The sequence below is a fragment of the Muntiacus reevesi genome, chromosome 19, assembly GCF_963930625.1.
Source record: "Muntiacus reevesi chromosome 19, mMunRee1.1, whole genome shotgun sequence".
Classification (NCBI taxonomy): domain Eukaryota; kingdom Metazoa; phylum Chordata; class Mammalia; order Artiodactyla; family Cervidae; genus Muntiacus; species Muntiacus reevesi.
Genome location: NC_089267.1, coordinates 39990515 through 40015462, shown reverse-complemented (window position 1 = coordinate 40015462; position 24948 = coordinate 39990515). Strand labels below are relative to the sequence as shown.

The 24948-nt window shown below is 46.6% G+C and overlaps 1 protein-coding gene across 4 annotated transcripts in view; it reads right to left on the bottom strand.

The window, feature by feature from the left end:
- Positions 1–5303: 5303 nt before the first annotated feature.
- The window catches only part of SCML4 (Scm polycomb group protein like 4), a 108041-nt gene continuing 88396 nt past the window's right edge, over positions 5304–24948 (bottom strand). For 2 of the 4 annotated variants that reach the window (XM_065911520.1, XM_065911519.1), the window contains 2 exons: positions 19496–19641; positions 5304–16990 (listed from right to left, as the gene is read on the bottom strand). In XM_065911520.1, coding sequence (XP_065767592.1) covers positions 16865–16990; positions 19496–19641 — 272 coding nt within the window. In that variant the 3' untranslated portion in view covers positions 5304–16864. The remainder of the gene's footprint in view (positions 16991–19495; positions 19642–24948) is intronic. The other 2 variants (XR_010659933.1, XR_010659932.1) reach the window with 2 other exon arrangements.

Below are 24948 nucleotides of genomic sequence, written 5' to 3'. Positions count from 1 at the left end.
AGAGGCGGGACTGATGAGAGCCGACTGTAGCCGGACGAGGAGGACTGCGGCTGGGCAAGGAGGACTCAGTCGACACGGATCACTCAGCAGTGCCTCGGGATCCAGGGTGCTGGCGGGGACGTGAATCCTGAGTTTGCTTGAAAGTTACACACCACGAGGGTCTACAGTAAAGGATGGAGCACATCGGCTGGGAGTGCTGTGTGAATGTGGAAGCGTTGTTGAATGTATTTTGAGTGTGTGAGTGTGAGCACATGTGCTTCTACTGAGAGGAGGCTTTATCCCTGCCTTCCTCCAGGTGGGCCAGGTGACAAAAACCAAAATTCCCCTCCATTCTTGTGCTTGGCATTTTGACAGCTTTTGAGAGGTTTATATTAATAGTCTCTGAGAGAAGGGAAAAGGTCCCCCTAGACTGAGGACTGGGGTCTGTGAGCTGGTTCTTGCCTAGGACAGAGGTATAATCACCAGACGCGGTGACCTGGCCTTGATCCTCATGGAGAATAAAGGCCTCCCAGAGGACAGAGCACCTCGGGGCGTGCTCACCTGGCCCTCTAGGTGCCCACAGAGCAGGAGCGGGGGTTGAGGAATCAGCCATGTGTTCATGTGAAGCACGCAGGGCCAAGCTCGACTCTGAGGAGGAACCGAGGGCTGCCCGTACCTGGCCTGCTGCAGTCAGAGCCCCGCAGCCGCCCTCCCAGGCCCCGAGCTTGCTAAGGCCCTGCCTGGGAGGTTGCTGCAGGCTTGGGTTGCATGCTGGAAACTGGCCTCTTGGAGGGGCCGCCGCCCAGCTGCATAATCAAACCTTAGGAGCCCAAATGAGACATCACAGCTTAGAATTACATCCAGAGCCTCCATCAGCTTCTCAAGTCATAAATCAAAGTCGGTTCTCCGAGAACCACGGGCCATGGGTCCCTCTGGGCACCTCACAACAGAGCGATTTCGGCGGCAGTCAGGATGTGAACAATGGGTGGGAAGCCAGGCGACAACCCACAGGGCTCAAATCCTCCCTGTCCGGGGAGAAAGGGGGTCTGTGTCTGCAGAAGGGGAGGGGGAGAAGCCCAGAGCACTTGGTCCTGGCCTTTCCCAAAGCCCAGCCGCCTCTCCAGCTCTGTGCAGATGGAGGCCCAGGGGGACTCTCAGAGATTTTACTGGACGCCTCTCTAGAGTGTCTAATTTTAATGAAGAAATCTTTCATCTGCCATCCTGTTTCCAGGAGACAAGTTTGGAAGGAATTTTCACAAGTCACTGAGGCCCTTGGAAGAGAGTTTGCGGGTGGAAAATGTAAAGCAGTGAGACTTGCACAGGGATGGTCTTGCTGGGGTGGGGGCAGAGGAGGCAGAGAAGGAAACAACGCAGAAAAAAATGCTCCAAGAGCCAAGAGGAGGAAGAATGCAGAGGTGCAACCAAAAGGTGAAAGTGTTGGACTGGAGATGTGTAAAGAGTCATTCAGCCAGAAAACACAAAGTCCTTCCCGGGGGAAATCATATGCAGCTCCAAGAAATGCTGGGGACCAGAGGATGCGTGGGAAGGGGTGGGTGAACAGAGAAAGGGTGGGAGGGAACGTCATCCACAATGGAAGGAGGCAGAGAGCCTCCATGTGTAAACATAACACCACAAGCACACACACACCACGCCCCAGAAAAATTCTCAAATTCATCCCCTCTAGAGCTTTTTGAGTCAAAAGGGAAAAAAACCAACCAAACAAAATAGCTGAACTGGAAAGTGGAGGGTATAGCAGGTTGGCTGGGTTGCATCTGTGAGTGTCGGGGAGGAGCTGAGACACAGCCATGCACCTCTGGAGATGAGGCTGAAAGGTCTCCACTGCCTGTTCCGGCAGCAGCTCCCCCCCTGCATTTTGCATGGAGGAAACGGCTCCCCTTGCCTCCATCTCTCCATCCCATAGTGCCTCCCACCAGCTGCAGGACACGCTCACCCACCTCCCTATCCACACGGGACATGACGCCATCTTGGTAGGAGGTCAAAGCAGACGCCAACATGTTTAGCACCACCTGGTCCTTCCCCAGGCCCATGGGGAAAGGGATGGGTGAGCCTGTGTGAATGTGCGCAGAGGAAATTTGGCAGATGAGGCTCTGGGATTTAAACACCAGCAAGAGCCAAGGGTGGGGAGGTGTGAGGAGACAGGGAGACAGAGCCCAGAGCCCTGGAAGTGAGAGCTGAGGGGGGTTAGCGGAGGTGGTTTCGTTGAGGCAAAGTGGCTCTCCTGGATCGCTAAATCACTGGTAAGTCTCCTTCAAGGCTGATGAGCACTGGGACCCGGAATTGGCATTGACTTAGCAAGGCTTTTACAAGCCTGTGAATTTACTCTCAGTGGACACGAGAGTGTTTCCTTCATCTGGTGGTGAACAAAGGAGCTGCTTCCTACCTCTTTCTGATTTACACTCCACACCAGCACCAAACAATGGGTGAGGAGGGAAGTGGCAGGCTAGCACGACTATAAAATATTTGGATGAAAGCATCAGTCTGATTTGCACACAAATAGCATTTTCAATGTGCTTCTGTTTACCTCATTTCTGCTAACGAGATACTACTTGTAGATGCAAAATTTCAAGGATGTTATCTTCAGCCTGGAGAGAAAGAAACTGTAATTTGCAGCTTTTGCTAAGTGATAACCTTATTAAGTAATGGGATTCGCTGATTAACTGCTGCTAACAAAACATCCTTGCCAAAACTGTTAGTCTGAAACCGGCAACAGAGCTGCTGTCAGATCCACTTCTTCTTCACCTCCCAATCCCGGGGGATTTTACAGAAACATTTAAATAGCCCTTGCCTCTCAATAGATTTTTTTTTATTGCTTCCACTAATAGGTTAACAATAAGTTACCAGCTACTCCTAGATGGATTTTTGAATCAACCTTGGTGAAGAGTTCAAGGAGAAAAGCAATTTTCCTTAAAAAATGATTTTTTTTAATGAAAGGGGTAATTGGAAGATGTGCAAGTTCATTGAGCACTAAAATGAATGGACGTTCTTGGCTGCCAGAAGGCAAGCTGTGTCTGCACTCAGCGTGCTGGTACTTTACCTTCCTACAGTGGAGCAGTCTCTCTCTCACTATGTGAATCACAGTGATTCACACAGTGTATAGGAAATTCTCTTTTCTGGTAACTTGTCTGAGAAAAATCAACTCCATTCTGTTCTTAAAGAATAACTTTCCCTCGTCCATCCTTAAGGAGAGACCCTGACGTAGGTGGTCATCTTGGTCCCAGCTAATTAAACTCCTCTCTTCTCTACAGGGCCCCACGGGTTTCCCACCAGCTCAGGACTCTCAAGATCTTGACAGGAGAATCCAGGCACACATGGCCTTTCTATGACCAAGCCGCAGGCTCAGAGCGGCTGGAGTGGTCAGGGTGAGGGTGGGAACGTGGGCCTTGGCTAGTCTAACACCCTTGGGGTCTAGAAAGTTGAAGTCATTTCCCCAACATCCGCAGCTGGTCAGTGGGAAAGTCAAAACTAAAACCCAGGCTGGGGTGGCTTCTGGTCCAATCTACTGATGAAATAAAATCCATCTTTTATGGCAAGACAAAGATTTAAATAAAAATTTTCTCTGCTTGCTTGGGTCTCCTCCTTCTCCTTTAGGTATGTTTGTGCATCTGCATTACCCAGACCTCCTTAGGGGATGACATTCCTCCTTCATTTCGTAAAGGGCTGTGATGACCCACTGCCTGCTTTGTATGTGCAGCTCTGGATTGTGTAATCTGTCAGAATGTCATTGGATGCATAACCTTTTGTCTCAAAAACTTACTGCTTTGACTTCTAATGGACAGACCCGGTCTTCAGAGCTTCCTGGATTATAATACTCAGGTTGGCTTGGATAAAAATTTTCCATTTCTTCCTTAGATTGACTGCTGATTAATTTTTTTCCTTGATAATGTCTTTTGGCCCTTAAAAAACAGAGAATGAGGCAGGGGGCGTGCATGCACGTAGACGCATTCAGGGGTTTACACGCTGACACGCCAGCTTCAGAACTGACCATGGACACCTGCTACACTGATCCTGCCCTACAGTGATGTCTGCACGCCATGTAGCTGCTAAAATCCCAGGCAAGACGCGTCCCTCCATTGTGAAGTTCCCTCCTTCCTTCCCAGGTCTGCACGTGTTCAGCTGGTCAAGTCTATGTTCAGATTTGACAGAAAAGCGTATAGCATTTATTTCAGGATTTCTTCTCCACATAGACAGCTTATAATTAGGATACTACAGTTGGTACAAAATAAGAAAAAAACTAGTCATGGAAGGTGGGTTTTCAGAACTTTCGTTTAACAATTGGGGAAGAGCAGGCTCAGGGAAGCGATCCTTAGGACCTGGGTGCCTGGGTTTTCTTGGGGTTGCTCAGGGGCTCATGGACATGTGAGAAAGGCCACCTAACTTGGTCCTGGACTGGAGGAGAGAGGGGAGAGATGAGTTTGAAAATGGTTGTGTTCGAGGCAGGGCAAATAGTAAGGTTAATATTTTCAGAGGCTATTAAGTTTTAAGCAAACCCATGGCAGATAGTGAGAGGCTTTGGAGGTTTGCACCCCAACCCTTCCCAAGAGCTGTCCCCAAACCTTTCTTGCTGGCTTTATCCAGCCCAGAGAACATGAGAGGATCCCCCATCCTGGATTGTTTTATTGAGAACCATGTTGCCCTTGTCAAGGATTATTGCAAAGCGCCAGGGATGGGTGGAGGCCTCTGGGTGGGGACCTGGCCACTCAGGGTGAGAGCTTGATCAAAAACCAGGAGGAACCATGATCCCCAAACAGCTACAACCAATGGGAGTAAACAGCCTGGAACAAGGATTCCAGATTCAAAGGACGCTGTTTGAGGAGCTGTCCAACCATGGCAATTTTAATCTTCCCGACTGTCACAGGCGGCAGCCCTCTTGTCCCGGATTACTGACCTGGAAGAAGATCCTGGTCTAAGATGACCCCTGGGGGACCCTCACTTTGAGGCTCTGACCAGACCGAGTTTTCCTTCCCTGTCCAGGGGCTGCCCCTTTGTAGCCATGAGCTGGAATTGGAAGGCCGGGGAGATATGACGTGTACTCAGCAGAGACCCCCAGGCTCCTATAACAAGTCCCTCTGCGAGGTTGTGGGGCTGGGCCACAGGCAGCTGGTGGGAGTGGCTTCCCAGACAGCTGTGAATCAGGCCTTTGGGGTCTTGGCTGTCAACAGCCTTCATCTGAAAGACTTCCTTGTTATCCACTTACAGGAACTAGTCCTAATGTAATAACAGTGAACATTAAAAAGTTGATCAGATAAAATATACAGAGGCTCATAGAAATTCCATTCTTTATTAAAAATACAGAAATATTTTTACAGCATGAACAGAAAATACTGCATTGTCTTGGAATCTTAGGATTTAGAAATTTTATTGAACCATCCCAGGTCAATGATACACTGTGCTAGAAAAAAAAAAATACTGCATCAAAAATGGGGGAAAAAGCACCTGAAAATATTAAAATCATTAAGGCCAGTAGTGTTCATGTAATGAAACTGTATGTATCTATCGTGTACCTACAGTGACCATTTAAGGGAATACATTAAAAACAGACCTCTAAATAATGAAAGAATTGTCAAAAGCAAAAAGTTACAGATAACCAAAAGGTTTTGAAAATTTTAAGGAACATTTTGACATGGTGTCCTACATATTTGTAGGACATATTTGTCTATTTGTTAATAGTCCATTTGCACTGTACACTGTAAGAAATAAGCACATCAACTCACTCCTGAATGTGGTTCATTGGAGCCTGCATATTACAAGTAAGAGAAAAACTATAAATATGTGCGGTAAAAAACCAGGTATGTTCATACACAGATAATGCATCTGTATGGACAATATGTGATGAAATTAAACTAGAGGATAAATAACTTTAATAAGCTCTACACTTTGAGGCACATGAGGAATAAAATTCATGTTCTTTCTAAGTTATGGACACAGCATCTTTTCTCCCCACATGTTTTTGTACCTTAGTGTAATGCTTATTGCATTTAACCCAGTTATCTTATGTTTGCATGCTTTGCAAACTGAATTGCAGAACCAAATTGCCTATTACAATTTCCCATTATGTGACACAATTACATAGGAACACTTTGAGGTGAGAGGATTGTCCCAGTGTCAGGAAACACTGATTGCATCATGCTTGCAAAGAGCAAAAATTAAGGAGCCACTCTTTCCCCAGGTGATAGAGTCTACTACTCTCTCTAATGTAAATACTGTTCCCCATTACAATGAGTTCTGTTCACTGATTTCTGGTCTGCAAATTTAGATCCATTAATATTTTAAAAATAAAAAAGCCAGATCTTAAGACAACACCATTTCCTAATCGAAGCTCTGCATTCCTTGCACACTTCTAAATAAAGCAGGGAGTTGAAGTAATGTTCCAGAATTAACTTCTGACCATAAGAAGTAAAAGCACAGTGGATTTTCAAGTAATTAGAGAGTATCTGCATCACACACACCAGGCCCTTTTTGCACACATGCCTTGGCACAAACAAATGCTGCAAAAACTTCCATCATCCAGCAAATGCTGGATGAACTTTGCCTCAAAGTTTCAAACTCAATCACAAGCACTCACGTGACTATCCATGTAAATGTACCCTTTCACAATCTAATTAGAAGGGAGGAGAGACCATCTAGATAGAGAAAAGGGATGGAGTCAATCCTGTTTCTCTCTTACTGAGACGAGGGGATGGCCTATTTGCACCTTCATTAAAAACAGAACTTCACCAGAGAAAGTGAGCAGCTGCAGTCAGTCTCCCAGGTGGAGAGAGCAGAGGGCCCCCCGTGTTGGCATATTGAGGTCCAAACATAGAATAAGGAGATGGAAATGTGAAATTAACTAAGGCTGAGTTGAAAGAAAGAATCTGAATATAAACCCCTCAACTTACCAAACAAAAGGTACAACACTGCAATCATCATCATTCAATCTCGAGAGCTTAGTGCACATAGATTTCCACTTACTCAGAATTCCTCATTATTTACCTAGAGCCTTGTCAGATAATCACAACCTAGCATAGTAGTAAAACACAAAACTTTTAGCCTCACGATGTTCTGTGATGTTACAACAGACCTTAATAAAAAGTTCTCACTGTCAATGTGGAGAAAAATTTGCAACAGAATACAATTATGATGAAATGATTTTAATTCATCTGTTTATTTAGTTTTCATGTGTATAGAATAAAAAGTCAACTAATCTATAGATGTACTTTTAGTATAAAATCTTTGTATTACGAAAAATTATTTTATGTATATACAGGAGAGAAATAATCTAATCAACTGGTAACTATAAAATGAAAATATATACTATATAAGACAACTGCTATTTTAAAAGATCTGGAGGATGAGATAAAAAGAGCTCATTTCTTTAAAATCCTCATGTGATCCAAGATATAGCTGGAAGATGACAGCAAATTAAGTACTGTGACTTAGTAAACAGTGGAGAATGAAAGAAATCAAAGTTCTCCAAACTCTTTCACATTTGAGCACAGACACTTTTGGTTCCTGTGGGAGGGAAACAAGCTTGATTTCTAGAAAGACCCTGAGCGGGTGTGACAGTGCTAGATAAAGGCCAGGGACAGAGCATCCTTGTTCCAGAATTTTGCTGCCTTTCTCCCTCCTTGAATCCACATTTTCCTTTGGGAAATATGTCGTCATCTTCCCCTACCGAGACATAAGCCCCTTAACACTGCAAACATCTCAGCAGACTTGTAAATGCCTAAAAACAACCCTTACCTTAGAAGTGCTTCTGATGTAGGTCATTGTGCCTCACCTCTGATCCTGGCTGCCCTTCTTATTTGAACGGAGACCCTGGCCTGGCTTTGGTTGCTGGGAGCTGCAGTCAGTGCTCACTGGGTCTGGACAAAGCTACATGTTCTATGAGGAAGGGTAGGATGGCCTGAATTGCTCCTGGAGGACAGAGTGACTCCATGCAGGCTACAGGAGCCAGCACAGCTGGGAGAAACAACTCATGCTTCTCAAGAGGTGTGTGTGTCCCATCGACTCCAGGTCACTTGGCTCTTGACCTTCGGGGCTGAATGAGCAGGGACACCTGATGGTGGGCACTAGGGCCAATGCTGGAAGAAGGCTGAGGAGGCCTATGAGGGAGATGTCAGGGTGAATCACAGAATGAAGCCATTAATAGGGACAGGACTCTTTTTCCCAAACTCAAGGACAGATTGAGAGGCCAGGACCTGGAGGTGGAGATTGGGCCGGAAGCACCACAGAGCCGAGGAATGTTGTAGGTGGCTGGTGATGGGGTGGTGGGAGGCAGGCAAGGGTCAGGATGGCCCAGTTAGGTGGGGAAGAGGCTACTTGTTAATTCTTTATTTCCCTCTCCATCTCCTCTTTTTCCCCCAAGGCACTGGAGCTGATGGAATGGAAACACAGAGGCAGGAAGAAAGTAAGAAATGGAAAGTAAAAATAATGAGAAAGGATAGCACAGTGATACTTCAGTGGCTTTCAGGATGAGCCATAGGACTGATGCTGAGGCTGAAACTCCAATACGCTGGCCATTTGATAGGAAGAACTGACTCATTGGAAAAGACCCTGATGCTGGGAAAGATTGAAGGCGGGAGGAGAAGGGGAGGACAGAGGATGATGGTTGGATGGCATCAATGCCTTGATGGACATGAGTTTGAGCAAGCTCTGGGAGTTGGTGATGGACAGGGAAGCCTGGCGTGCTGCAGTCCATGGGGTCACAAAGAATCAGACATGACTGAGTGACTGAACAACCAGAAGGGGCCAGTGAGAGAGAGAATGGGAAAACATCCAGACGAGGTCAGACAGGAGGAGAGGCAGAAGCTGGAAATCGTAAAACAGACCATGGAGGAGCCCACAGCCCCACTGACCTTTGTTGGAAGTAATAGCTGTAAATGCCTTTGAAGGACATCTGGATCCCACTTCTTTTCCAGATGAGGAGATGGGGTATGAGGCAGCTCGGAGGGCTGGCTTCGCACTGCACCGTAATCTGCCTCCAGAGTGGTGAGAACCACTGGAAGAAGGCTCTCCCCTAAAGGTGAGCTGTCCAGGTGTCCCCCAAGGCTTCTTCCTCCAAGTTCCCCTGCTATTTGGGGTTGTAGGACACTCACAATATCCTGAGCTTACGATGCCTAGAGATACAGGGGCGAACAACAAACGAGCTTGACAATGAACATGTTGAATGTTCATCCAGGTGATGTTGCCCGCCAAAGCAGTCTCTGCAGTACAGCTCCTTATACTGATATATTCAAGTTAACAATGAGTTGTGTCTGTTATTGTTCAGACCATCTGCATCCAGTAAGGAAACATGAGGAAAAGACAAACTGATGAGTATAGAGACACACTTTTTGACATCTCAAGTGGATCGGCTGCGCTGCTGTGCAGACATGACCCCAATGCCTTTGACTCCAAAAAGAAAAAAGAATCCACCCTCCAGTGATGACAATGGGCTTTTCACTTTGAAAAGAATGTGTTCTAGCTTCTAAAGATGACCCCAAAAGAGATGAACTAGAAATATTCTAAGCAATGACAACATCCGTGGGACAGATGCTCAGGCTTTTGAGCTGATTTCTTTGAAAGTGAAACACTTCAAAATTTGGTGTAGTTGTGGGAAAAAAAGTCAGTCACGTGGTTCTATAATCAATGCTCCTGTGTAACTATGTGGGAGAGAAAAAAGAAGCCCCTGATCTCTCCAAATCGGGTCTCAAGGGGTGAAGACCGGTGAAGAGTGAAAAGGGCAGGAGAAGATGGTCTCCTACCCACCTCCTGTAGGGTGCGCCTTCCCAACCGGGCCACCATCAAGGGACGACAGAGTGGCTTGTGGGGGGCTTGCCAGCTCTGCTGACCTGCCCTCTCCACGGTGAGCAAGGCACTGGGAGCGCAGGGCTCAGGGGACATGCCCTCGGACTCCCGGGGACCCTGACTGTCCCTGGGTGACTAACCGGCCCACGGAAACCCAACTCAGAGCTGAGAGCCATCGTGGACTGAGAAGGAAAAGATGTCATAATAGTAAAGGTGGAAAGGATCTATTGTTATTCTCTGATAGGCCAGTGAGAATGTGAGATCCTAAGGTGAAAAGAGGAGTGAGGAGTCCACAGCTGGGGGGTTGACCTCCCTGAGCGTTTGGGGAACTAGAGGAAACGAAAGGCCTCAGCTCTTCTTTTGGCCTCCTCCCTTCAGCACTTTTCCTTTCAGTAAAGACATGGTGTCCAAAAAGGAAATCAGTGACTTTTTGAATAAAATATGGAAACTAGTCAAGCACTCCTTCTTTCAGCGATGAATGTTAACGAGGTACCTTTTATACGGCAGGTGCCACGAGGCAAGGTGCTGGATGGTAGCTACTTTTTTCAAATACCAAGTTTTAAATATTTTCAGAGAATCTGTTCCATTATTCAGAATTTTATCTAAGCAAACTACATAAACTACATGTTACTTTGGGATCTGATTTCTAAAACGTTGCTAGATAGTTCTCGTGAATAAGAATGCTCTAGAAAGCAAAAGCTCCCTTTTGCAATCTCTCCTCATACCTTCCCCAATCCCCACCTCTTATCACACTAACTCACAAATACACAGTCGTCAGGGCATGCACACACAAGCACGAAATCCACTTGGGCTTCGCGTCATAAACTCCATCACTCTTGCTTAAGTTCACATCAGACCATGTTTACTTTTCTGTCATCAATTATAACTTGTTTTTGTCTAAACTAAAGCTTCCTTAGTTTATTATATCGCCAGCGAGTACAGTTAAGAGATAGGACCTCCACGTCTTTTCCAGTTGAGGAACATGGACTTACAGATTTTTTTCATGCAATCTTTTATAACTCACATGCTTATATGACCACAGCCAGATTTACAACTACACTAAAGATTCTCCCAGGACACCCTTTTCTGTGTGTGTGAGGCCACAAGAATTTCGATAGTTTTTCCTGACAGGCCTGATGAATCTGATGGCCATGACCTATCTGAGTCCCCCATTTATACACAGTGTCTACTCTTCTACGCTAATGTAGTGGGGCTGGGGCCTACTTGCCAATGTTAATTTGTATTATAGGTGTGGTTACTGCACCGACAAGCTCTGTTGAAAAGAGAAAGATTGCAGAGTTGGCTTCGTCTCAAACGTCTGTGTCTGATTCACAGACATCTGTGTCTCCCTGAGAAATAACGTTTTCACAACCAGAGCCGTCCAACAGAGAAATAAGCCACTTCCTATGGGACTCAACTCCCCCTAATGGGAAGTGGTCAGGCAGAGCCGTTTCTCAGGGGTGTAGGGAAGGCATTCCAGCACTGGAGGGGGAGGTGGGGCCCACCTGAGGTTTGAGGATGCTACATTTGTGGTGGAGGTAGCCTCCGGTCACATATGCTTACTGTAAAACGACACCCAGCAAGGGTCTGCTGTTTCATAGCAAGCAAGGCTCACTTCATGGTGGAGAAGCAAGGCTTTGGTTATGTTCCAAAATAGAATCCAATAGGAGGTGTTTGTGTTGGCCTTTACAACAAAAATCTGATATGAGGAAACAGCACAAAGGCTCAGGTCCCGCGGTGGAGCTACAGAGCGGAGAACGGTGGGCTGGCAGCCTGGGGAAAGTCTGAGTGGTGCGTCTAGACCCTTCGGAGGGAAGATGCCCACACTGTCTGCTGTCATCACTTCATCCTCTTCTGAGCAGCTCTTTGCTCTTGGACACATCTCCACCCCTCCTGGGCCTCGTCTGCTGATGGAAGCCCGGTGGGGAAGGCGCAGCCCGCACGAGGTGGCCAGAAGACCACCTTCCACTGCCTTTCTCACTCTTTACTCTGTGTTCACTCCGGGCACCGTGCACTGACATGGAGGAAGGTGTCACTCTTTAGCTCTGCTTGCTGTGTTTCCTCCAGAGGAGATCAAGCTCATGGTTGAGAGGGAGGAGAATCCCAGGCTCTCTAGGTGGGACTTGGAGAGCACCGTTCTGCAGCCCTCTTCAGGAGCAGGGAGTGAAGGAAAAGCACATCCTCCTCTAAAAAAAAATGCCTTGCCCAGAACTGCTTCTAAGTGAGGGGAATTTCCTGCAGCCTGGGAGAGCCGGAGTGAGTGTTCTTCTCAAGTTCAGCGATTCGGTGAAGTCCGTGTGTGATAATACCGCCGTAACCACCGAGGAATTCACCACAGGAAGTGTCCCAGCTGTTGCTTATTAGCATTAGAACAAATTACACAAAGCAAATTGTTAGCAGACATGTTTCCATAATATTTAACTGGTGGCAATAAATAAGAACGATTCTCTTTCAAGTAAACGCTAGATTTCCAAAAGATTCCAGCTTCCAATTGCCCGTGAAGGAATCGTCTTCGATTAGGATAAAGGCTGGAGGGAAGGGCACCCTGGAAGCGGGGGCTCCCAGCCCTCTTCCCGGGCCAGGGTGGCGGGGAGTCACGTGAGAGGAGCCACTGGGGTGATGTCACGAGCTGGGAGCGGGACTCTCTGTGCCGCTAGATGGCTGACCATCTGCGGGGCTCAGCAGCCGTTTTCTCAGCGCAGAGTCTTCTCCTGCCACTGGGGCTGTGGCCAGCGGCAAGACTACAGCAGGAGTGTGTTAATTCTTGGAGTGTGTTAGTAACTACAGATAAACCTCGCCCACAGACAGGCGTTCATCCCTCTCCTTAACCAAAAAGCATCTCCCCCTTCCCCTTCCTCTGTCTTGTTATCTGAGGTGTAAGGGGGGAAAATGAGTGTCTCCTCCTCCTCTAAGCCCATCAGAGAAGAGCTGAAAAAGCACCGGTCAGAGCAAACATCCCAACTCACCTTCTCACATGGATGGAAACCTGTCTGGTTCTTTAGAGAGAAAACAAAGTGTCTCCATCTTTCCAGACCTTCTGACAATGACTAAATTTGAGTCCCTGGGTCACTTCTGGGCATTTCCAATCATCTTCAGAGCTATAATAAAATTCTCCTTAAAACCATCTCAGAAAGTAATAAAAAAAAATAATTTTAATTAAAAAAGAGAAGTATTCCATATTCCATACAGCACATAAATACAAAAATAGGTAATTGTAGCTGAAGGAGTTGGGCCTGTTAGAGGAGGTGTTCTCCGCTTTCTAAGACAGCCACTTTTGACTTCCTCTCCTGCGGCTTCCTCCTCACATACACCAACCTCAGCTGGGTCTTCCTTCCCAGTGTATTTTACTATCCTCTTTGTTTCTCTTGAGGAGTGTCCCATTCCTTTCTCCTGCTGTAAAGGGAAACAGCAGACAGCCCTGCTGACGGGAAAGGACGGGAGTGCGTGGACCCGTGGCGGGCACCGCACCAGGCGCTCGGGATGCCCACTGCCCGCCTAGTGGGCCCCCTGGCGAGGCCTGTCCTCTCAAGTCACGGGGAGCAGAGCCTGGCTGGCTGGGCGGGCCCAGACAGTGCCTGACAGCGGGCAGGTCTAGAACCCCAGCACCGGCCCCCAGCTGCCTCCAGGCTGCACCCTGCTGCCTGGAGTGGCTCCTACCTCAGTGCTACGAAACTGGGGAGGCATTAGAAACAAAGCAAATGCAAGAGCTGATCCACTCCCAGCCACTTTCAAAGGCTCTTCCCACTGCGCTGCCAGGAAGTACGCATGTGCCTGCGTGCGCGCACACGCGTACACACAAGACACACACACACACACACACACACGCACGAAATGCACATCTTTCACCTAAAATCTTCACAAAAGGAATAATGTGCTTTGTAAAATATTTTAAATGCCTTAGGCAATAAAATTGTCTAAGATTTTTTTTTAAGTGTTTAACAGACAAGTATAATTGGAAATGTTTTGAACATGAACGCACACGCCCGCGCGCACACACATTCTAATTTGAAATTATGCAAAACTCTATCATTATTCACCACAACCTGAAGCGAAGCGACTGCCATGGAATAACAAGTACCACATCTGTACAAGTGCAAGGCCTCCCCCCAAATAAGCTCCCATTCAGATTAGAGTGATACACATGGCCTGACTCCGTAAGGTCCATGTAGAGGAGATGGCCCGGCATGTTTTACATTTGCTAAGCTATTTATCTGCCTGGTTTGACAAGATTTTTGAAAAGGGTGAAAATTAATTATAATTGCAGGATTGGCGACAATAATTTGGCCGGCTAATTGCATTTCAGTGTAAAAACAGGCAAGGAAGAATTTCCTCCCTGGGTTATTCTCTGATGTGGCAGCATTCATTTTAAGAGTAATGAGATTTTTAAAAAGTCAAACCTTAAATATCATGGCTGCAGCAATCTGTCCTGTTTAAAGTTTAAAGCAAAATAAGACAGCACCTCTGTGAGAGCAGATCCACATGAACATGGACCCAGTTTTCTCCTCAAGATGGGAAAATCTCTCTCCGCTGAAAACTCCTCCAAGTATCTCCTCGATATTGTCTGAGGATGATTTTCACTTGGCGGCACCAATGTTGGTATTTTTGTGCCACGGGAAGCACTAGCAAGAATGGTAGAAAGTTTTGAAAGTCTCTGTATGAGGTACAGGGCTTCCTAGGTGACTCAGTAGTAAAGAACCCACCTGCCAATGCAGGAGATGCGGGTTCGATACCTGGGTTGGGAAGATCCCCTGGAGAAGGAAACGATAACCTATTCCAGTATTCTTGCCTGGGAATTCCCATGAACAGAGGAGCCTGGCAGGCTACAGTCCATGGAGTCATAAAAGAGCTGGACATGACTTAGCGACTAAACAACAACAGCGTACGGGGTATACGTTGATGGAAGAGGCACCGCAAGTCTCAGAGGGCTTGGAGTGAGGAACATGGGTTGTTGTGGAATTTTTCTGGATCTCACTGCTTTCATACTGGCTGTTCTGAATATATACACTCCTCATGGTTTTCTGAGGGAGACTATTTAATTCCAGACCAGCTGTGAGCACTTCACAATGAGCAAACTTAGAGGAACAGAGTCAATTTATTGCTTCAAAATCTTGAAGACACTGTCCCAAGGCCTGATTCAGGATAGTCTAGTCAGCGGCCGGAACTGACAGACATTCAGCTCTTCCGTAGCCCGATAACTCAAGCTCAGTTTCGTGGGCGGTTTTAGGACATTCTCCTCTGTGCTTTACATTCTCCTTTGTCCCTTCTCTGTCGCACTTTAAGTCAGCCACTGTTTGTCTAAAAAGGATTCTGCTCTGATGTGCTTTCTCAAATATCACTCATTAAAATGGGTCTAAGAGCATGCATGGGAGGTTTCTTAGGGATTTTATCCATGTGATTTTTCAGACAAGAATACTGCAGTGGGTTGCCATTTCCTTCTCTAGAGGATCTTCCGACCCAGGGATCGAACCTGCATCTCCTGCATTGGCAGGTGGGTTCTCTACCACTGAGCCACCAGGGAAGTCCTAATAGAGGGGTGAGAGGCTGCACTCACCTCCTGCTCTGCTCACCAGTGAGACACCTGTCCAGGCTGCATCCTGAGGGTGGTGTGCCCTTTCTGACCTGCATTGGGCCAAGCGAGGTCTGGAGTTATCGTTGATCCTCCCCCTCCCAGGGAACACAAAGTCTAGGATTCATCTCCTCACGTCCAACAATATGGATTTTCTTTCTTTCTTTCTTTTTTTTTACAGAAGAGGATATGCCCATGGCAAAGGCGAATTCATTTTGAAGATATGTTCCCTATTCAGTGAGAAAGGAAGGAAAAAGGAGACAGGAAAAGAAAGGAAAAGATAAGAAGAATGGAGGTGCGGCTGCCCTTCTGCCTAGTAAATTGTGGATTCATTGCCCTTCCCTGGACACAGCTGCAAAGGGGTAGAAATCAATTTTTTTCTATTATTCCAGAGTGAGAAAGGAAAACCGATTTGTAAATTGAATTAAACCCAATAATAGCATGTCTGTGTACATGCTATTATTATTAAAATTAGCCACAGATACAGCTATATAATCCCACAGTGTAACTAGAAATCAACACCTTCCGATTTCAAAGCTTAGTTGAGGCATCTTTTTTTCTTTTTGAAAGAAACGCTGTGGCTAAATGTCACTAAGAGTCTCTGGCGCGCCAATACATCGACACCTCAGTAAGGACTCTGGAAGGGAAGGGACTCCAAAGCCCCATCTGGGAAGAACGTGCTTCCAAATTTTTGCCTTTGCTGCTTGTGCATCTCAGGCAGTCGACAATGACTGGTTATGAACAAGAACCTTCTAGAAGACGGTTTCTTCCCACATTGCAATCTGTGGTGCTGACGGTGGAATAAATTCTCTGTGTCTGTGTAGGCTAGATCTTGTTCCCAGAAACCCTAATTCATCCACTGGGTACTGAGTATCAGGCTGCTGCAGTGAGGGTCCTGAAATTACATTGGCAGTCTGCCCCCTAGTGGGGCAACACAGTACTTCAGATAACTAGGGATAGAAAAGATTCTTTTTCTTCTTCTCTTTCAGAGAGCAAAAGAATTCAAGTTTTCCGGATAGTGCAAGGTGAGGCATTTATCCTCAGAAGACAGCTTCCAGAGCTGAATCAAGCAAGGTTCACAATGATAGGTCTCCAGGTCAGAGTTAAAGACGGGGGGCTGCTGTGGTGGGCATCACCACAGACCCTGCAGAGACAAAGGTTCTTCCCACATGCTTGGAAATCTCCAAGGTCCTCCTTGGGTGATCGTCTTCGGTTCCCCAAACTCTCATTATAAAAACAGGACCTACCCTAAGAGGAACCAACCAACTAGGAATGTTAAAAATAATGGGCATTTTTTTTTTTTTTTGGTAATTTTTTGGCAAATCATTAAAACAGAGGAACCTTTCAAAAGGACCATGTTGAATTTTTTAAAAGGTCAAGACCTACAAGTTTTATTAAAAAAAAAAAAAAAAAGACCAAGTCTTTGTGACAGTTCTTTTTCAGAAGGGAGTCCTTGTGATGGTGGTGATATTGGTAAGGCAGATGGTCAGGAGATTCTGCTGTCTGGACTTTGCTTGTATCTTTTAAACACCTTCAGAATTTGTCTTTCTTCAGTTTATCAATATGGTAGCAGAGTTTCAGCGCAGGCCCCAGCTTCAGGCCCAAGTATTTCATGATCATGTCACTCTTCAGCAACAAGAGGGCATTGCCATCAATCTCCTGGTGGAACAGGATGAGAAAAGAGAAAACCCAGGAGGTGGTCAAAGTAATCAAATAGTGGCCACGGTTAAGAGTATGGTCAGGAAATAAGGTAAGGGAATGTGGATTTACTTAGATGTATATTCTCCTAGTCCCATGGCAGTATCTTGAAAAAATAAATGAAAGCCCACAAATGCTATGTGCTCTTCAACCCACATTCTCCCTGGGGTCATCTGATACACTGGATCTTTCATATTACTGCTCTCTCCTGATAGAAGGAATCTAACCTAATCCCAGCCATATTCCCAATATCATGCATATGTTTACCACTTCGTCCAATCTAGGGCTGTAGAAGCAAGAAAGCTTCAGTGGACTGAATGTGTCCTCCCCACCTGCTCCCCAAATCCATATGTTGAAATCCTAACCCTCAAGCGATGGTATTTTGGAGGTGTGAGTTTGAGAAGTACATAGGCCATGAGGGTGGAGCCTTCCTGAATGGGATTAGTGTCCTCGTGAAATGAGAAAACAGCAGTCCAAAACCTGAAAGGGGGCTCTCACTGAAAGCCGACCGTCATGGTGACCCGACCTCGGACTTCCAGCCTCCAGAACTGAGAAATGAATGGCCATTGTTCATAAGCCACTCAGTCTATGGTGCGTTGTTACAGCAGCCTGGACTGACTAAGACAAAGTATCATCTCATGAGACCCTGAAGCTAGTGGTTCCCTTCCCATTCCAGGTGCTGGTATAAGGGCCTGACTTCCAATCATCATCCTAATCGTTGGTTTCTTTTCTTGGTAAGCCCACCAGCTTTCAGCTGGTTATCAAATTGCTAATGACAATCTAAAAGGGATTTCAGGTGCTTTTTGACCCTGTCAATAATCCTAGGTGGCACACAACTAAAGAATGCACCTGCTTCATCCACAGGCTGAGCACAAACACATTCTAAGTGGAAGCCAATCCTTTGAGGTCCTGAAATCGCTCCCATTCATCTCTGAAAATGGTAACCCATCCAGATTGCATGCTGAATTCACAAACTTGGTACGGCTGGGCTTCCTCCTTCATCTATAGTGTTACTTTCAGAACACTAGAGAGAAAGGGTGGAGATTTTAGGTGCTCAGCTGGGAAGAAGAGGCACAGCGCAGGACTCACATAACTTCAAGTGTTATCAGCCCTTCCGTTCCTCTAACCAACCAGCCATTCAGCCAGAGAAGCTCCTACTCTGTGTCACTCACACCACATGTCCTTGGTAGCATGGCAAAGCTCATCTGTGAACCCTCCCAGGGGCCTCACTGCCTAATGTTCTCTCTTTACCCACTGCCTAGACTTCTGCTGACTCCTGTCATTGCTGGAAGGGAACCAGAGTCCTCTCTCAGAACTGTCTAAACATCATCCCTCTGTGGTCCTTGCTCTCAACGCCCCACTGTTAGCTGAGGTCAAATATATCCCTAATAAAATATGAGTGTTGGGTTAGATGACGATCCTCTCCAGGTCTGAGTGTATGATTTTTGTGATCTTCATTTCAAATAAAAGAGAAGGAGAGAAAAAAAAAATGGTAAGGCTGGTAGAATGCTCCCTCTCCTTCACATGAGAGGTCTACGTCCTAGTCCCTGGAAGCTGTGAATATGATAGGTTAACTGGCAAAGGGTAATTAAGGCTGCAGATGGAATTAAGCTACTTAGCCAGCTACATTTAAAATAGGAAGAATGTCCTGGATTATCAGGGAGGGAGGGAGACAATGCAATCACACGGTCCTCAGAAGTGGAGGAAGAAATCAGAAGAAAGACCCAAAGAGCCGGCAGCTTGAGAAGGACTTAGCTTGGTGTTGTTGGCTCCAAGGATGAGGACGGGGAGGTAGGAGCCAAGAATGAAGGTGGATCTTGATGCTGAAAAGGCAAGGAAATGAATTCTCCCTAAAGCTTCCAGAAAGATGTCAGCCCCACCAACACCATGGTCTTCTCTCAGAGAGACCCCTGTCAGACTTCTGACCCACTGAATTGTAAGATTATAAATTTCTGTGGTTTTAAGTTACTACATTTGTGGTAACTGGTTACAGCAACAATTGTAACCATGACACAGTAGGCTTGGCAGATAAAATACTAATTATTACCACTGAAAAAAATTTACCATCTTTATATATTTTAGAATCTCCGATACAAATACCTGCTAACCAAAGGCCACCTTTAAGCCAGGCATTGTGCTATACGCTTTATGTGCGTTTTTTCATTTAATCCTCAAAGCAGCTTAAGAATAGGCACTGTTAGTTTGCTGGCACGTTGTAGGTGTGTTACCAATGTTTGCTGAATGCACAGACAAATAGACGGGCGAGAAAACAGGGCTCCTGACAAAGGCCAAGTGAGGGCACAGATGGGACAAACGTGCCTTCAGAGTAAGCCTAAGTGGCTGTTCTGCTCTGAGAAACCTGTGGTCCCCTCTGGCCTCCCTCGAGTGGCACCCCCAGGGTGTAGTGCAGACGCTCCCCACCCCACAGCTCCCCGACCCCACCCCCAAGGCCCCCACGGTGCATACATGCTTCCGGAAGAGCTCCACATGGGGCCCCAGGGCCTGCGGGTCTGCGTCCTTCAGGAACCAGACCACATCCTCCACAGACCAGCTGGAAGGGTTCCTGCTCCTCGGCTGCCGGGCATCCTGCCTGTCCGGAGGAAGGTTTGAGGCTGGAGGGGAGAGCACAGAGAGAGAGGCCGTGAGACCGCGGCCTTTGGGCTCGATGCCTACCTGCTGCCGCCTGCCCCCATGCCTGGCCCTTGAGTCCAAGGTGGCCTGAGTGATCTCCTGTGACAGAGTGAGGCCCCCAGAGGCAGCCCCCACCCCCACAACTATACAGAGGAGAGCACTAGAAGAGGGATCTCCTCCAGCAGTGGAAAGGCTGACCCATGTTAGACTTCAAAGACCCCTCCTGATCACTTCTGTCTCCATGGGCCCCGAGCCTCCTGTGACCCAGGCCTTGGTGGCCAGAGAATGCTCCCTATGATAGGCTTCTGGAGTGCTGTGATGCCAAAGTGACATCAGGTCCTTTGTGACTTCACTGGCATCACCCTGAGATGACATGGTAGGATGGAGGGCGCATTTTGGTGCTTGTCCTGGGTCTCTACTGCCATGGTCTTGGAAGCCCTGTCTGTGAGAGATCCATACCCTGCGCCCACACTGAGCACCTCCCCAGCCCTCAGTTCTGCCAAAGCGCTCACTCTAACCTCTCCCCTAGGCGGGGTTCCTGGATAACAGGAGCCTGGTCCTGTGCCTGGTCCATGCTGGTCAGGGACATGAGTTGCATTGTGGCATAAATGCTTTTCCCCCAGGGCAGATTAAAAGGTGCAGGATCAGTGAAGGAGGAAGAGAATAGGGAGTCAGTATTTAGGCAATATTTGGGGGTGGTGGTTTTTTTTTTTTGGCATGTCCCAAACTAATCCATCCTCTTTCCCTAGAAGCAGCATCTCCTCTTCATGCTTCTGAAACCTCAGTGATCTCTCTTGTCCTTTATTTGCTCCTCAAATTTAATTATTCTGAAGCTCTTAAAAGGATGCCTCTCACAAGGATCTCCTCTCTTCCATCCCTGCTGATTATAGCACAAGATTCATCCAGCCTGGCATTTCACATGATGTACTCTGCATGTAAGTTAAATAAGCAGGGTGACAATAAACAGCCTTGATGTAGTCGTTTCCCAATTTTGAACCAGTTTGTTGTTACATGTCCGGTTTTAACTGCTACTTCTTGACCTGCATACAGGTTTCTCAGGAGGCAGGTAAGGTGGTCTGATATTCCCGTCTTTTTAAGAATTCTCCACAGTTTGCTGTGATCCACACAGTCAAAGGCTTTAGTTTAATCAATGAAGCAGATGTTTTTCTGAAATTCTCTTGCTTTTTCTATGATCCAATGGATGTTGGCAATTTGATCTCTGCCTTTTTGAAATCCAGCTTGTACATCAGGAAATTCTTGGTTCATGTACTGTTGAAGCCTAGCTTGAAGGATATGGAGCACAAGCTTGCTAGCATGTGAGATGAGTGCAAAATTGTGCAGTAGTTTGAACATTTTTGGCATTGCCCTTCTTTGAGATTGGAAAGAAAACTGACCTTTCCCAGTCCTGTGGCCACTGTTGAGTTTTCCAAATTTGCTGGCATATTGAGTCCAGCACTTTAACAGCATCATCTTTTAGGATTTGAAATAACTCAGCTAGAATTCCATCAACTCCACTAGCTTTGTTTGTAATAATGCTTTCTAAAGCCCACTTGACTTCGCATTCCAGGATGTCTGGCTCTAGATGAGTGATGACACCATTGTGGTTGTCTGGGTCATGAAGATCTTTTTTGTATAGTTCTTCTGTGTATTCTTGCCACCTCTTCTTAAGGTGTTTATCCTCTCTCCTTTCCAAAGAAGTTCTGCTAGCCATCAAAGCCCAGGTAGACCCCTTCACAGGCAGCGTTTCCGTGTCTTGCCATCTGGATGTCACCTTCCTCTACTTTTAACCCCCAAATCTTTGTTTGTTCTTCTCTTAAAGATGCTCTCCACATTCTGCTTAGTATTACCATTATGCATGTGCTTGCCTGTAACCTCCAGTTATCTTTTAATTCTTAAGGATGATCTTTTTCATCTTACCCCTAGTCATCCACAGACATCTAATGAGCATCTCTTCTGTACCAGGTCTTACCATTATGCATGTGCTTGCCTGTAACCTCCAGTTACCTTTTAAATTCTTGAGGATGATCTTTTCATCTTCCCCCTAGTCATCCATAGACACCTAATGAGCATCTCTTCTGTACCAGGTCCTAGGCTAAGCGTTTGGTGAAAAATGTAATCCTCTCATAGTGTGCATGCATGCTAAGTCACTTTAGTCGTGTCCAACTCTTTGCAACCCCAGGGATGGTAGCCAGCCAAACTCCTCCGTCCACAGGATTCTCCAGAATACTAGAGTGGGTTGCCATGCCCTCCTCCAGAGGATCTTCTCAACCCAGGGATCAAATCCATGTCTCTTACGTCTCCTGCATTGGCAGTCAGGTTCTTTACCACTAGCGCCACCTGGGAAGCCCAGAATCCTCTCATTACAGGGTTTATAATCGTTGACTCCTCCATGGCTCCAAGCAAATATATTTGTAATAATGGGTTCAATGAATACACTTCAATACACTTCACAAAAACAGCATTAGTAATTTACACAAAAGCTTTGTGTGTGTAATCCTTAATCTTATTTTCAGACTCTGAACAATGAAGCAGCTTCCCTACAGAGTAATTCTAAGTTCGTAGTTGAGAAGACTTCTTTTCCATTTATGTTCTTTAATCTCAGGGTGCAGCAGTTTTCTGCTGTCTCTTTTTTCCTCCTCTTTTCAATGTGCTTGAGAAGGGCACAGCTATGCATTGGTGCTGAGAAAAGTACATTATCACATTTCCGTGTCTATCCTCAATACAATGGTTTGGTTGAGAATTGGATTTTCTTTGAGATTTTCCCTGCCTTTTCCTTGTTAGACCTGAAAGGGTCCCCTTAGGTGATCTGGCATAAGGTGGGGGGTGCATTTTGCCAGGAAACTGTTAATGCACCCCAGGGCTATCTGAATGCGGATGCATGCTTATTAGAGATGATTTCATTGCATTTAAGGACATCTGCACTCAACAAGGGGAGGAGGAACCACGGAAATCGCATTTGCCTTTGGAGCCTGCCCCATCGGAGTGTCGGCAGTAATCAGGGTGATAATAGATGCTCTGATTACAAAGGCGGGAAGCCTTCAGTGCCAAGAATGATTTTTAGAGTGATCAGAGCAGAGGTCAAATCTAATTTCCCATGTTTGACAGGAAGGGAAAACACCAGACCGACTCACAACACCATCCATGGGAGCCTAAGGTCCTCTGAGCACGGCCAGGGAAAGGCTCTCTCCGTGAGCCACAGTCATGGGGTTGAGCAAGGGGTTTGGCTTGTCTTTAGGGTGAGGCTCTCCAGGCAATGAGTGTGGAGGGAAAGTGGCTCTGCTCCTGGCACCTGGTCCTAGCTGTGGGCATTTTCATGTTTCCTCTCTGAGGGGCCTTAGAGTCACGCAAGACAGAGAGTAACAGGAAACTGTCATACCTAGAGACCAGCTCGGGATCCAAAGCGAACTAGCTCTAGGAGGGAGAGGGGGAGCTTTCCAGCCTCTGCCATGCTCACACAAAGATAATAACCACACAGTCCCTCCAGCTGCTGTCAGGCTGTCAGGAAGACACATGGGTCTAGGCTGACACAGCCAGGCTAGGCAGATGTGACTGCACAGTGGTCAGACATGATGGATGCGAAAAAATTCTTGTTCCTAAAAGAACAGAGTGTGCAAAGCACTCACCGATTGCCTTTGTGAAAGGGGGGCATTCTCCAGTTGGAGAACTTGGTGCGCGGTCGGGTCTGTCCCCTGGGTGCTGCTGGAGACATGTGTGAGTGAAACCCAGCTGTGAATGGATGTAGGATGAAGATGGTGGTGGCTCTTTCTAATGCTGAATTCACACCTACCAGGAATGGAATGACTATGAATCCATCTAAAGTAATCCCGGACACCTTCACAGCCCAGTCCGCCTGTGGCTGCCTGTGTGACGCTCTGTCTCACAGGCCCACAAGCACACGCATAATTTCCTTTTGCTCACTCTTAATCCAGAGGACACTTTTTAGCTCATGACAGAGTCCAATGAAAGAAGAGAAGGATCAATGAGCCAGGAGTCAGAGGCCCCTCCACCCACCACTGTGCGAGTGTCTCTGTGCTTCTCTGCTGGGAAATGAGTTGGGAAGGATCGCCAAGGTCCCTTCAAACCACAGCCTGTCCTGGGCAACATGAAGGCCCTACCTTCTCGCACCTCTGAAGCCTTATCAGCATGTCTGTGTGCAAAGCGCAGTGAATGAGAGTCAGTGGCCAGGTTTCCAACCCTTTCCTGGACCTGATCATCTTATTCTTTGTGGGCTTCAGGTTCTCTATCCTGTTTCCCGAGAGTATGGTAAGAATCATGTGATTCTGTGGCTGGAGCCTGACGACAAGCATCCTGAAGGGAAGCCCATCGGCTTCCAAAAGGGGCCCCTCGGTTTTGTTTATTAACCGTCTGTCTCTCTGCAATTGGAGTCCATCTGAGAGCAGGGCCCATGTCTGTCTTGCTCACAGCTCCACCTTCAGAACTTAGACAAGCATATTGTGCCCCATGAGTGCGTGCTGGCCAGGATTGACCAAAATCCCTGAGTCTTAGTTGCCTCCACAGTCAAATACCTACCACACTGTGAGGATTAAATGGGATAATGTGAAGCATTAAGCAGGAAGAATTAATCAAAGGTAGCTGCTAGTCTTATTGTTATATGTCATTCCATAGTAGCCAGTAGATTCATATTCCTGAGTTCTGTGGCCACCATCTCAAGTCCCTGTTCAGAAATGTCTGATTTCCAGAGTAAAGGAAGCCCAATATGCTTGATTTGAACCCCAAATTTCCCAGCATGAATTCTGTCCGTGTCCCTGCACAAACTCTTCTCATCCCTCGGGATGAATAAGCCCTACTATACCTTCATTCACTTTACCCCCTGCCCCACATAGAGTGCTGTTCCCATTCTTCTTTTTCTGGCTGAATCATTCTCTATGCACCACCCAAGGCCATACCCTATAGATCAAACTTGAACCCATGGAAAGCAAGTAAATGGTAAGGTAAGAACAATGTTGAAGTCACTTCAATTCTGAAGCTTAGACGCACTTGCAGTTGGGAATTCTACAGCATCTCCTGTTATCCAAAACCTCTTTATATTACTAGTTCTTAGTGATTATATCTTGGATGAGAGACAGAGGTGAGCTCTCAGATTTTCACCTGAGTATCAGCAAAAAACAGGAAAATATGTCCTGTGAATACATCCCTTGAGTCCATGGGCAGAGACAATATATCAAGACAGTAGTAGTCCAGGGTAAGTATTCACGTGAGGGAAAGGACTGAGAAGTCTGTCACATCATTGATACCTACCTTCTCACACAGTCTCATACCAGTTTCTG